Genomic DNA, 15,012 nt, shown 5'->3' on the forward strand with positions numbered 1-15,012 from the left:
ACTGTGTACGCTGCTCTGACAGTTTTCTCATTCCCATTGATTCCCATGTGTTCAGGGACTCAGCAAAAGGCCACCTCGTTCTTCTGCCCGAGCAGGAGATGGCCCGTGCCCTGAACCGTATGAACTGTCGTATCTGCTGGAAATATTTGCTGAGTAGCCTGTAGAGCACTAGAGAGTCAGTGCAAATAAGAAACTTCGCTCCACTAAGAAATCCCATGTGCTCCACTACCTTGTTGACCGCCCACTGCACAGTACGCTGGGAAGCGGCTTGGTAGCCGAGTGTTAATGATATAATGGGGGAAGATAACAGAACACCCGAGATTATCGTCTTGCTTGGATGTATCGATAAAAACCACCACGTGCTCTTGATTTACCAACGGTATGCCGATAAAAACCCTTTTTAAAACTATAGGTGGGTGGTGATTTCGTTGTAGTTCTTCGTCTCAAAGGTAAATGTGGGCCTGTCAGTCATTCATTTGCTTTGTCCCTGTTTAACAACTGGTATTTCTGCTACAGCAGGTTGATTGAGATACTCCTTCGAAAGGACAGAAAAAGGCTTGGAACTTTCAGGGAAATTAAAGCTGTGTCCCAGACCAAGACATGGAATTAGGATCTTTGTTGTTTGGGCGCAAGTACTCTACCAACTGAGCTACCCAAGCAAGACTCACGACCCGTCTTTGCAGTTTTACTTCTGCCAGTACCTCGTCCTATCTTCCGAACTTCACAGAAGCTCTCCTGCGGAAAATGCAAGATTAGCACTTCTGGAAGAAAGAATATTGCAGAGACATGCCCGCATCTCGTGGTCGTGCGGTAGCGTTCTCGCTTCCCACGCCCGGGTTCCCGGGTTCGATTCCCGGCGAGGTCAGGGATTTTCTCTGCCTCGTGATGGCTGGGTGTTGTGTGCTGTCCTTAGGTTAGTTAGGTTTAAGTAGTTCTAAGTTCTAGGGGACTGATGACCATAGATGTTAAGTCCCATAGTGCTCAGAGCCATTTGAACCATTTTTGCAGAGACATGGCTTAGCCAGAGTCTGGGGGAGGTTTTCGGAATGAAATTTCCAATTTGCAATTGAGTGTGTGTTGATATGAAATTTCCTGGCAGATTAAAACCGTGGGGCAGAGTGAAACTCGAATTCGAGACCTTCACCTTTCGTTAGTAGTGCTCCACCGAATAACCTACCCAAGGACGAATCACGACCTATCCTCTTTTACTTACGCTAATACCTCATCTCCTACATTCCAAGTTCGTGTCTCGGTCCGGCACACAGTTTTAATCTGCCAGGAAGTTTCATATCAGCACACACTCCATTGCAGAGTGAAAATTTCATTCTAGAAAAATGCTTACTTCCTCGGTGACAGATAAATCTTCGTTGTGTGAATTATTCATTCGTAATACCGACAACAGGATGATCGAAGGTATACTTCACTTTGAATACCTGTCTCACTGTGAGGAGTTCTCCCGGGATGATAAGAGGCAGCTCACCGGCTCCTGTACATAGACTAGGAATGGAACTGGTTCGGTAGGCTCCTGTATGGTGCTCAGCATACAATATGTCTAAATAGGATGTTGTTACTGATCCATACATTGTGCTGCAATAGTCACGTGCGGAGAAAGTTTCTGAGGAAACTGGATCGATCTGCTTTCCCATTGTGCCTTCAGATATCTAGATTTAAGATCATGGTGGTGTGGCATCCACGTTAACCTCTGATCAAAGATCAGGCCCAAGAACTGCAAGGAGGCTTAAAATGATTCCCCCCATCTGGCCAGAATGCAGTTGTCATAACATATGGGCTCAGTTCGTGCCGTGATGGTAAGAGATACAGTTTGCATAGATAATGTCATAAGACTGTAATTTAGATAGCAGTCATCACATTTCTGACGTGGTAAGGCCTGTTACTGTGCCCTACTTTCTAGGTCTCTATGACGTTGTCTTTCAACAAGATAATGCACGTCTTCAGATTTCCTGTGCTGTCCTGATCCACATCGAAACTAAGGATGTTCGGCTATTCTCCTGGCCAGCACGTTCTCCAGATCTCTCATTCATTGAAAACATCTGGTCATGGATTGCCATAAAACAAGATATCATCATTCGCCAGCCACTACAATAGAAGAACTCTGGTGTAGACTGGAAACATCGAGGAATGACGTATTTGCATCTGTTGTCCAAACTGTGCGCCGCACAACGTTCAGCTAGGATAGAGCTGTTGTTGCTGCAACAGGTGTCAGCTCTGTGTACCAAAAATCGCTCCCTGTACCCACATCCTCAAATCATCTACAAATTGAGGAGCGTTTTTTCAAAAGGCGATAAATACTCATTTGTTCGAATTTTAGATTTTTGTAGTTACAGGTTGTCGCGCATGATCTGTTGAAAAAGTTTTGTCAGAAGCTGATATTTGCTGTTGTTATAATGTGTTGAAAAGTAGGAGATTTGCAAAACTCGATATTCGCTCTCAACCATTTAAAGCAAAGTTCGACAATGCAAACTTTGGTTTTCTTCTGACAGAACTGATAGGTGGACAACAATGTAGGACATCTTTGTCAACAATAACGTCAGTGAATTTTCTGGAAAAGAAAAGTACATGAGCCATAGTCAAGCACTGAAACGGTACAGTAGTTTCCGCTCTATAAGCAGCAGGTTTCGCTGCTCGCTCGCACCGGGAAATAGAAAGAGAGGCGGCTCTGCAGCCAATTTTATTACACGACGCGGCCGGCCGCGGGTGCAACACAACCCATGTTTACGGGTGGAAAGAAATGTGTCAGGCTTCATAATACGTATTTATATGCGTCGTGTATTATGCATTTCTTGTACGTTAATGTGAATCGGCACATGAACTTTCCTAATCCTCCTCACACCTTTCCGTAAAGCGTGGCCAAATCTTTGTTGGGAAGTAGTTCTGTAGTATAGTAGTGCCAACCTTACTCCTGGGTAGGGGATCAGAGAGACAGCACAGGCAGGTAAAAGTCAAAGAATTTCCAGTGTCACAAGATTTGGGGTGGAGAGGGTCACGGCCAAGTGGTTCAACCACCTCCTCCACCGGGGCCCAGGAAGACCTCCGGGCGCCCGCCATATTCTAGGGGGGTATTACAGAAGACGGGTAAGTTAGCAGACGTGCCCTCAGTGCGTCTGTCTCAATGTTCACGCATGGAAGAGAGGTATTTGAATATTTGTACTAATTCTTTTATTTCCAGCGTATTGTGTAAGGAAATGAATGATCTCGTTAATTTAGGAAATTTCACCACCTGTGTTATTGTATCTGGTCCCCAGTTTGCCTGTTATCCTCCTCACATAGTGGATGTCCTATGTAAAATATTGGGAGACTTTGGTGGTATAAATTTGGCCAACGCAATTCCGTCTTGCCCGTAGAAATGTGCGTGCAGATTAGTGTATAATATACCCGAGCTATAAGTTGTAAAATTGTAATATCTGTAAACTGGAACAATTGCTGCAATAGCTGTAAAATCGAGTGATAATATTTAAAATAAATACGTAATCAATTGTCATCAATCTTTAATATACCTTAAAAATCACAAAGAAGTCAAGTTAAAGGAATTCATTTAAAATAAAAGACATAGAATGCAAGGACCCACACATCAGCGTGTGAACCCTCCAGCCCCTTGCCTAGTATCGTACAGAAAGGACACGCTCTCTAGGAAGCGCTCTCCTCTCCCCAGTTATCCGTTGCGCAATTTTGATTCAGGGCTTGACGACATCAACTTTCATCTGGCGTCCCTAGACAAGGAGGAGGCTAGACGGTAAACTTTCAGCACTTGCCACCAAAACCAACAACTGTAACTCTGGGTTACTGCTCAGTTCAAGGCAGCTTTGTCAAGAAAAAGGAACTTCAAGGAAGAAGGAAAACTGAGGAATACTGTTTCGATAAAGTACGGCACGGAGAAAAAAGATGGCCAGACAGTAACAATGTGCCACAACATTTCAAGCTACATCAGGGATGTCCAAAGACAGACTCTCGAAAGGAACAAGACCTAGGGGAAAAGAATCAGTTCATAACAACCCACAGACTGCACAAACATCATGCAAAAATGTTCTGTGCAATAATCGATAAGGAAAATCCAAATGTGTTTTTGTATGTTTTGATATAGAACAGAACCAGCCAATACCATAGCCGTCTGTAGATGAAGCATTCTACTCAAGACGGGTCTGACTATACAATTTGTGCACTATTATTAATTATGGAACACAGATAAATGAAATTATTGCTTTTTATACTTGGTTTGAAACAGAAGGACCAAAGGTAAACCTCCAAGTAGCCTCAGCTTTATTGGGTATTCTCAGAAACCTTTTTCGACCCAGCCAGAAAATGGTGCAAATAAAATTCATTTACATTCTGTCTCCTGTCACTCGAAATAAAAATACAGTGTGCACATGGTGACGTTCGTGGGAGAAAACAGAAAATTTGATAAGCTGGTTACAGCTATAATCCAGACAGAGTATTTGCTAGAGTGGATAAAGACTACCGGAAGAAGGAAGATATCCTTTCACTGACTGACTACTATAAATTGCTAGAATAACATGGCATCATCAAGATACTAAATTAAGTTTGGGATGCACAGGATCTGAAGTCGAAGGCACTAAAAGCCCTACGATCTAAAATGTCCTTGCAAAATAACTGGCCGCGTGGGGTAGCCGAGCGGTCTTGCGCGCCTCGTCACGGTTCGCGCGGCTCCCCCGTCGGAGGTTCGAGTCCTCCCTCGGGCATGGGTGTGTATGTTGGCCTTAGCGTAAGTTAGTTTGAGTTAGATTAAGTAGCGTGTAAGCTTAGGGACTGATGACCTGAGCAGTTTGGTCCCATAAGACCTTACCACAAATTTCCAGATTTCCAAAATAACTGCTTAGCGAACGATGGCTTATGAAAAGTCTAAGGAGATGGCTTTGTTGGCAGTATAGGATGCTTCTAGTGGGAGTCCTGTAGAGACTGAGGTACAGAAATCCAGAAACTGCACCCAGGAAGTGAGGAAAGCAGCCACCGTGGAAAAGTACAATATGATCAGCAAGAAAAAGAAAAAGTATGTCTTAAAACTTATGAGACATTTTAACATACCAAAAAGAGCAGACGAGTTTTATAACGATACTGTTAAAATAATCAATAGATTTCCAGTTTAGTATTGTTGTAGCGAGTATTTTGTGTTGTATTTCAATAGCACTTGTCGCTATTGTAATGACACATTACGACGCAGAGATGCAATACTTTAAAAGTCTGCGCCAAAGATTAAATTGACAGGAATGTAGAATATAGTCTCTGTAATGTTCATACTGGATTCTCTTTTGTTTCATACTCCAAGAAGGAGTTCAGATACACACTCGATTGTTACCTTGTAGGGATGAACGTAATTATTGGTGTGTGTTGAAAGGCAGCCATCTTGTTAGTATTTATGGTTTGTGCGACGAGCACAGCAAGTCTTATTGTCTTGTGAATAAAAAATAGTGAAAGGTATCTAAGTTTTACGAGAATTATTTAAAGCGACGTAGCATTGCATTCCTTTGTTTCCACCGTCTTCGTGAAGGAAACCGATGCCGACTTAGGAAGATAAACACGGTCAACAAAGAGAAGAACATCGATGGCGACTAATGAATTAATATTGTGGCAGAAAGACTAATTCTACATCTAAGGTGAGAACTCTGAATAAATCAACAATGACGTAGCATTCAAAAATATTATTAATCGGAATTGTAAATTATATTACAGGCAAATTTCACGCAGCACTGAATTTGTCCGCATTCAAGCTGGTCAATACAGTCTGTAAAAAAGCCTTCCAAAAATTCTAAAGTTAAAGTTCCATATCCGTAATTTTTTTCTCCTTTCAAAAAAATCAATAAATTTTTTTTTATTTATCTCGCCACACTATCTTGCACTTCTGCTTTTCAAACATTTATGGAAAAATATAACAGTAAAGTGCTGTATTTTATTACATTACTGTATTTCTGTGCAAAATGAACAATAAAGTACAATAGTTTTTATAATTAATGTAAAAGATGAAAAGGAAATGAAAAAAAAATGAATTCGAATGTTTATGTCAACAAAATTTTTATTTTCCATCTTTGCATTCATGGACTTCTGAAAAAACTTGGAAACGTCTTCCCTCTGTTCTGAAATAAACAATGAAAATTTTCTAAAAGTCAAAGAAACAACTGCAATTGTGCCTACAAAAGCTGTGTAAATGTTAAATTATCTCATTTATGTAATTATTATATCAGTACGATATTTTACTTTTTGGCATTTATCGAGTTGTAAGAAAACGCTTCCCAATTTGATCATATATTCTTCGTACTACACTGTATTCGCCAAATAACAACATTAGTTTCTTTGGTTTCCTTTCTGGTGTTGCAAATGGGCGGCAGTGTATAAAGGCTCGAATGCTGCATTGAGACTGCCATACAGTAACCGTGCGAATTACGTCATACTTGTGGCTGGCCTCGGGCGCGTGGCAGGACCGCCGTATGTGCATTGCGCAGGTGCGCCTGTGGAAGCGGCGGTTGGCGCCCGGCTGTTTAGCGCGCTGGACGCCCACAACCGCGGCCTGGTGTGGTGGGAGGAGGTCCTCGACTACCTGATCGACAAGGCGGGCCGCCGCGACCGCGACAGACTCTCCTGGCAGCCGCTGGAGGCTCGACACACCGTGCACCACCTGCCGCACTGCAAGGTAGGGCGCCGTCTCACCAAAATTTCTGTGGGTGCGTATCAATGGCGGAGCTCCCGCGTCCTTCAAAGCCATTGTCTCAACAAACAAAACGATAACAATCCAGATTATGTGAAAATAATTACACTGAAACCTTAAACCACACCATCGTTATGTAAAAGAAAAAAAATTGAGGTAGTTTGTAACAATCGGCTTCGTTGTATCTCGGATTATACTTTATTATTGCTCAATATTGGCAAGTAGATACACTACTGGCCATTAAAATTACTACACCAAGAAGAAATGCAGATGATAAACGGGTATTCATTGAACAAATATATTATACTAGAACTGACATGTGATGACGTTTTCACGCAATTTGGGTGCATAGATCCTGAGAAATCAGTACCCAGAACAACCACCTCTGGCCGTAATAATGGCCTTGATACGCCTGGGCATTGATGCAAACAGAGCTTGGATGGAGTGTACAGGTACAGCTGCCCATGCAGGTTCAACACGATACCACAGGTCATCAAGAGTAGTGACTAGTGTAATGTGACGAGCCAGTTCCTCGGCCACCATTGACCAGCCGTTTTCAATTGGTGAGAGATCTGGAAAATTTGTTGGCCAGGGCAGCAGTCGAACATTTTCTGTATCCAGAAAGGCCCGTACAGGACCTGCAACATGCGGTCGTGCATTATCCTGTTGAAATGTAGGGTTTGGCAGAGATCAAATGAAGGGTAGAGCCACGGGTCGTAACACATCTGAAATGTAACGTCCACTGTTCAAAGTGCCGTCAATGCGAACAAGAGGTGACCGAGACGTGTAACTAATGGCACCCCATACCATCACGCCGGGTGATACGCCCGTGTGGCGATGACGAATACACGCTTCCAATGCGCGTTCATCGCGATGTCGCCAAACACGGATGCGACCATCATGATGCTGTAAACAGAACCTGGATTCATCCGAAAAAATGCCGTTTTGCCATTCGTGCACCCATGGTCGTCGTTGAGTACACCATTGCAGGCGCTTCTGTCTGTGATGCAACATCAAGGGCAACCGCAGCCATGGTCTCCGAGCTGACAGTCCATGCTGCTGCAAAAGTCGTCGAACTGTTCGTGCAGATGGTTGTTGTCTTGCAAATGTCCCCATCTGTTGACTCGGGGATCGAGACGTGGCTGCACGATCCGTTACAGCCATGCGGATAAGATGCCTGTCATCTCGACTGCTAGTGATACGAGGCCGCCGGCTGGTGTGGCCGTGCGGTTCTAAGCGCTTCAGTCTGGAACCGCGTGACCGCTACGGTCGCAGGTTCGAATCCTGCCTCGGGCATGGATGTGTGTGATGTCCTTAGGTTAGTTAGGTTTAAGTAGTTCTAAGTTATAGGGGACTGATGACCACAGATGTTAAGTCCCATAGTGCTCAGAGCCATTTGAACCATTTGATACGAGGCCGTTGGACTCCAGCACGGCGTTCCGTATTATCCTCTTGAATCCACCTATTCCATATTCTGCTAACAGTCATTGGATCTCGATCAACGCGAGCAGCAATGTCGCGATACGATAAACCGCAATCGCGATAGGCTACAATCCGACCTTTATCAAAGTCGGAAACGTGATGGTACGCATTTCTCCTCCTTCCACGAGGCATCACAACAACGTTTCACCAGGCAACGCCGGTCAGCTGCTGTTTGTGTATCAGAAATCGGTTGGAAGCTTTCCTCGTGTCAGCACGTTGTAGGTGTCACCACCGGCGCCAACCTTGTGTGAATGCCCTGAAAAGTTAATCATTTGTATATCACAGCATGTTCTTCCTGTCGGTTAAATTTCGCGTCTATAGTACGTCATTTTCGTGGTGTAGCAATTTAAATGGCCAGTAGTGTATTTTAAAACAGCTGTTGACGAAAGGAGTGGTAGTGTGTCACTTGTAAGGAAACATGAAAGCAAGCTGGAAAGACAGGATTTCATTGACAGTATAGTGCGGCTGTTATCCTAGGGGCCGCGGTGTAGCCGCACGGTCTTAGGCGCCTTGCCACGGTTCGCGCTGCTACCCACGTCGGAGGTTCGAGTCCTCCCTCGGGTATGTGTGTGTGTGTGTGTGTGTGTGTGTGTGTGTGTGGTCCTTAGCGTAAGTTAGTTTAAGTTAGATTAAGTAGTGCGTAAGCCTAGAAACCGATGACCTCAGCAGTTTGGTACCATAGGAACTTACCACAAATTTCCAAATGTATTCTAGGGAGTGCCTTCGACTTGACTAGAGAAAGGCAAGGAACGGGGAAGTATGTTGTTTGGTTAACTTTGGTCAGAGACATATGAAATAAAGAGATATGTTTTAGAGGTTATAAATTTTAACTTCCAGCCCAGTGTTTTAATAGTTCATTACCTTTTGATAAGGGTAAGTGAGAAATATTTATTTTATTTTGTTTTTACCAAACTAAATATTTTGTGGGTGTGGCACACCCACAAGATTATGCATGTGGGTGCTTGAGCCCTGGCGCGTGCACATAGTCGGCGCACATTCGCGCGGGGTATTCAAGAGTGAACTGTGTGGCCATCAGACTTGGTCATGATGTTAGTCTAGGTGCTCAGCCAACTAAGCTACCCACGCATGGCTTAGATCCTCTCTTCACAGCTTTTCTTCCATCAGTATCTCATCTCCTATCTTTCATGTTTCCAGAGCGAATTTCTTGAAATATCCTACAGACTGGTTAAGCCATGTCTGCGAAATGTCCTTTCTTCCTGGAATACTAGTCCTCCGAGTTCCGCAGAACTTCCGAGAAATATGAAATGTAGAAGATGAAGTACTGGTAGACTTAACGCTCTGACTTGTGCTTGGGTAGCTCGGTCGGAGAGCACCTCCCTGCGAAAGGCAAAGGTTCTGGGTTCGAGTCCTAGTCTGGCACACAGTTCTAATCTGCTAGAATGCTTCATTCGTTGCACTTTTATGTGCCATTTTAATTATTAATTCATTCTTTTGAGTGAAACCAGTCCGTAAGAGCAGCCAAATGAAAACAGTCCAGTAACTTGGCTGTAATTTTATGTATCAGTTGGATTATTATTCATTCATTTTTTTCAAGTGTAGCCAGTCTGAGGGAGTAGCCAAATGAGAGCAGTCAGCTCAGTCCATTGTATGAAATGATAATTAAATCAAGATCCTAAGCTGTCGACAGGCGTTGATATACATCAGTGGAGACAGTTGAAAATGTGTGCCCCGACCGGGACTCGAACCCGGGATCTCCATGGATCTTACATGGCAGACGCTCTATGCGTCTGAGCCACCGAGGCCACAAAGGATATAGCGACTGCAGGGATTTATCCCTTGCACGCTCCCCGTGAGACCCACATTCCCAACTTAATGTCGACTCACTACATTCGTAGTGCCCCTGCCCATTACACTCATTACTCGCGGCAGACAATCTTACCGAGTCCCGTAAGAGTTCGGGCAATGCGTGTGCATCCAGCACAGAAGAAGAAAGTCAACGGCCGGTTAGCCTTAACTATATGAAGATGGTATCTGTTCTTTCGCAACAGATACCACCTTCATACAGTCCATTGTAGGTTCTCATAATGAGTGAATTATTAACTCTTTGTTTACAAAGTTTTTCTGTCAGTTGAACGATGTATTCATTCCTTAAACCGAAACTACTCTTTAGTGTTTTAGCTAACTGAGGTACCCATTTAGTTTTCTGAGTGAAATCAATCTGCAGCACTTACATTCATCGAATAAAGGCACTGATATACAAGTGGGATACACATACCCCGCCCCCTCCCCGTTCCTGGAGGGTAGCTCTTCCCCCAGGGGTGCATGAAGACATCTCATGGAGGAGTACGCCAAAGCAATAGACATTATTCAGTATGTATTCATTCAATTATGTACTGAATAGACTAATTCTCCTTTTCATCACTGAAAGCTGATTAATGTATACAGCTGTGGATTAAGTTGTTCCAGAAGCAATTAGCTCATAACTAATGAAGCTGATGTATGTATCGCTGAGGTACAAACCTGAGCATAAAAGTTCTCTTATGGTACATGAAAAGGAGTGGAACATTGTCAAATTTTAGCGATCGTTCACATTAATTTTGCTGAAAAGGTGTAATGATGAAGTCCATTAAGTAAGAAACTGAGTATTATTCTCAGACTGATCCTGCGTGCACCCATGCATTCCACATCAGCCTGCTGTAGCAGCCAGGAGATCAGCTAGATCAAAGGGGTGGCCCAGCCATTGGCAGCCTCCAGCTAATGCTGGAGTCCGCAGAGGCAGAGAGTACGGTACGCACTGACGAATTTTCGTCTGAAGCGATGGGCGAGATCATTAATTTATCCAGAAGGGAGGACCCACATAACTCGCCAGCTTTCGGTTGGCAGGCGACATGATGCACCGAAATAATCAGGGCGCACTACCTGGTTTCTTTCTCAAGCGATTTTACAGAAACTATTTGGTAAAAAAAATTACTTTTTGCGTTACTTATAGCTTTATATGTCGGCTTCATGATTAAGTGCCCATCATCTCGTTAATGGTTATAGTCACTGTGATATTTTCACTTAAGTAAGACTCTGCTCGAAATTCGAAAAAGTCTGCAGTGAAAAATAGGGATCGCTATGATTTTGCGTTTGGTGCATATTACATCATAAGCTGTTGCATACGTAATTTAGCTTACATAGTGAAAGTTTTTTTAGAGTTTGGTGTAGGTTTCTATCTGTCACCAATCTCGAGAAAACTGATTTTATATTACCTACTCAAATGCGATCGCGCACACCAGCGATAGAAGGCAGAATGAAATAACCAGAACATTCCTCATATTTCATAAACGGTTTGAGATATCGAAATGAGATTTTGCCAAATGATAACACGCAAAGACGAGAGTATTTTCCCATAACGTTACTATACAAAACTTCATTACCTATCATGTTATTCCACTAACTGCAGGCTTTTTTTTTGTGACAGAGCGTAATTTTTAAGGGCCACCGACAGCTGGCGAAACAAGAATGCTATTGGTTCTGGAAAAACATTAAGTGAAGATATTACACTTTTATTTTTGCACTGAGGATGTGCTTTTGACCACACTTGTCCTCATTTCCTCACTTAATAAACTTAATAACCCATTGTTTCAGTATTCTGTCGCAACTGCGTCTGCCCAACATTTTAATGAGATGATATTGTAAAAACTCTTCCGTGTTTCGGCATAACAACCAAATTTTAAAAGGGCAACAAGAGAAATGTAGGTTTTACTCAAAATTCGACACTCATGAAGCTTCTCTGAAAGTTACTATGGTTAAGTCAGGCGAAAATAATTAGCTGCTTTAGTTGCGTTTTCAGTGGAATTTTCTTTAGATGCTAATGAAAGCAGAGGTGACAGTAGATCTTTGTGGATGGTCACCATGAAAACGTGGGCGTGGAGGGCCTCCACTTCATATTTACAAAAAATATGAGTGTGAGGTTCGGTTTAGTACACCACTGCCTTTCCTGTGCACAATATTTCCCCTACAGCGTGTTGACGGCTCGCCTGCGACCCCCATCAGCACTCCCAATGCTTGCCCAGCCAACTGCGCATCTACTGGCCACATTATTCTGTGCACACTCGACTGCTTGTGCGCGATGTGTCGCCAGCCAGGCAACCGCCTGTGCAATACATAGCTCTTAATCTGGTATTACATGACACACCTATCGTACACTAGTCCGCAGCAGTGCCCCGAGTGTACAAGTCTGGAACTGCCAGCTTTTCCATAAGCGCTATTACACGATACGTCTAATGTCTGTACTAGCACCACAAGGCTACGTATTCAGAACAGCAGGCTTGTTCTCGTCGTTTACATCATCGAGTATGAAAGCTGATATTTTTTACAGCTACTATTTACTCACACAGAAACTTTTGAGAGGTATAGTTTCTTATTTGTTAAGCAGTTATCGGTATCTCGTGCAGCTGGAATGAATTACGTATGGTTATACAGAATTATGAACTACATTTTACAATATAATAAGAGCTCATATATTCGATCCCCCAATTCTTAGGTGCAAATAAAAAAAACTGGCTATTTAAAAGTTTAATTTACGCCTCAGAATTGGAGGATCGAATAGTTTAAACGAGCTCTTGTTATATTATTTTTTTTTTGTACAGATTGCCTGAGGATGCACCGATAAGTGGTGCGAAACTGGTCGCATATTTAATAAAAATCATTCATACAGCCAGTGCGGAGTTTTCTTTGGAAAAATGTCGAAGTTTGGCTGTGGTTGCACGCCCTACAAAACAACATGTTATTCCATGGGTAGTTTTCAGTTATCCACTATCGCTACGACTGTTATATTATGATATGCCTGTCTTCAGGCACCATTGCCTTCACATATCTTGAGTTTCCCGATTCTTCACAGAGAGATGGCTTGCCACTTCGTTCTTCGTCATTCAGTCTTTTTCGACCACACTGGACGCGTCTGTGCCACGTAACTGTTTTGTCATATGATGGTGCATTGTTGTCGTGTTACTAGTACTGTGACATGGAGATTTGAATGCGTATCAGGACTACAGACTACAGACGTATGGGGGAGGAAACAATATGTTGCTCTACTCTTCTCGGAATGTGATCTCTCAGAATTTCAGCCACCTCTGCATGATAACTAATACCTCTCTTGCAGTATCTGCCTTTGGAGTTTTTTGACCATACCCATAGCATTGCAAAAACAGACATAATGTCTGCAGGGATGCCGCAATCACTTTTTATACACTGTTACTTATAATCCATCTTGATTGCAAAAATGTTTATTGACATGACCGGTTTCGGTTCCTCTAGAACCATCTTCAGAGCTGAAGGAGGATTTGCAGATCAGTAATGACGTTGTCCATAATAACATTATTTTTACCACTGTCACCCGTTTCTAAAGTTACTGTCCTTTTCTATGCATTAGGAGGCGTGGTCACTTCAGTAACATTATCGTCATTTCAGATCTGAAGATGGTTCTACAGGAACCGAAACCGGTCATGTGAATAAACATTTTTTGCAATCCAGACGGATTATAAGTAACATATCCATAACACTTATTAAACAGTCCGCTACGAAATGTGCCGCTCTTCGTTGGATCTTTTCTGTCTCTTCTATTAACCAAAATCGGTGAGAGGCCCAGACTGATGAGCAGTACTCAAGAATCGATCTTACAAGTGTTGTGTAATCCACTCCTTACGTGTTGCCACTTTCCCATCGACAACTGCAACGTCTGAGAACAGCCACCTGGAGCTTCAGGCTAGATCGACAGTATACATTCTGTGACAAAAAGAAAAAGATCCACCGCAAAGGAATTATCCGAATGTGATGTACATCTACAGACAACCAAATGATTACACTTTCGGAAAAATTGGATTATTTCTTAAAGAGAAAGAGTTGCACAAAGTTAGCAAGTCAATAACGCGTTGGTTCACCTCTGGTTCTTACGTATGCCGTCATTCGCCTTGGCTTCGTTTGATAAAGTCTTGGATGTCTTCCTGAGGGATATCGTGCGAAATTCTGACAATTTGCGCGCTATTTCGTCAAAATTCCGAGCTGGTTGCAGGGCCCTGCCCATAATGCTCCAAAGATTCTCAACTGGGGCGAGATTTAGTGACCTTGCTGGCAAAGCTACGGTTTGTCAAGCACGAGGACAAGCAAAAAACTCTCGCTGTGTGCGGGCGAACATTATCTTCCTGAAATGTAAGCCCAGGAAGGCCTGCCATGAAGGGCAACAAAATGGGGCAAAGAATATCGTCAATGTACCGTTGTGCTGTAAGTATGACGCGGATCGCAACCAAAGAGGTCCTGCTACGAAAGGAAAAGGCACCTTAGACCATCCCTCCTGACTGTTGGGCCGTATGTTGGGCGACAGTCCGATTGTTATCCCACCGCTGTCCAGGGCTTCTCTGACATGTCTTCGCTGGTCATCGGAGCTCAGTTCGAAGTGAGACTCATCACTGAAGACAATTCTACTGCAGACGACGAGACTCCAGGCCGAGGACGCCCTGGACAGCAATGGGATTCCAACCTGACTGTCGCTCGCCTTATGGCGCGAAAACTAGGAGTGATGATCTGAAGTGACACCTTTTCTCATAGCAGGACACCTTTCGTTGTCATCTGCGGTGCCCTGACAGCCTGTGTTCGTGCTTGCCAAACCCTACGTTGGCCACCAAGGTTGCCGGATCTCTCCCTCATGCGGCTCCCCCCGTTGGAGGTTCGAGCCCTCCCTCGGGCATGGGTGTGTGTGTTATCCATAGCGTAAGTAAGTTTAAGTTAGATTAAGTAGTGTGTAGGCTTTGGGACAGATGCCCTCAACAGTTTGGCCCCATAAGACCGTACCACAAATTTCCAAACTTCTCTCCCTCAATTCAGATCTTTTGGAACATTGTGGACAGGGCCCTACA

At 43.5% G+C, this 15,012-nt stretch overlaps 1 protein-coding gene across 1 annotated transcript in view; it reads left to right on the forward strand.

Annotated features, from left to right (window-relative positions):
- Nucleotides 1-15,012, forward strand: part of LOC126088265 (uncharacterized) — a 178,243-nt gene that overhangs the window by 71,536 nt on the left and 91,695 nt on the right. Inside the window, exon 3 of the mRNA XM_049906395.1 lies at nt 6,471-6,658. Coding sequence (XP_049762352.1) covers nt 6,471-6,658 — 188 coding nt within the window. The remainder of the gene's footprint in view (nt 1-6,470; nt 6,659-15,012) is intronic.

This window comes from Schistocerca cancellata, chromosome 6, assembly GCF_023864275.1.
Source record: "Schistocerca cancellata isolate TAMUIC-IGC-003103 chromosome 6, iqSchCanc2.1, whole genome shotgun sequence".
Classification (NCBI taxonomy): Eukaryota; Metazoa; Arthropoda; class Insecta; order Orthoptera; family Acrididae; genus Schistocerca; species Schistocerca cancellata.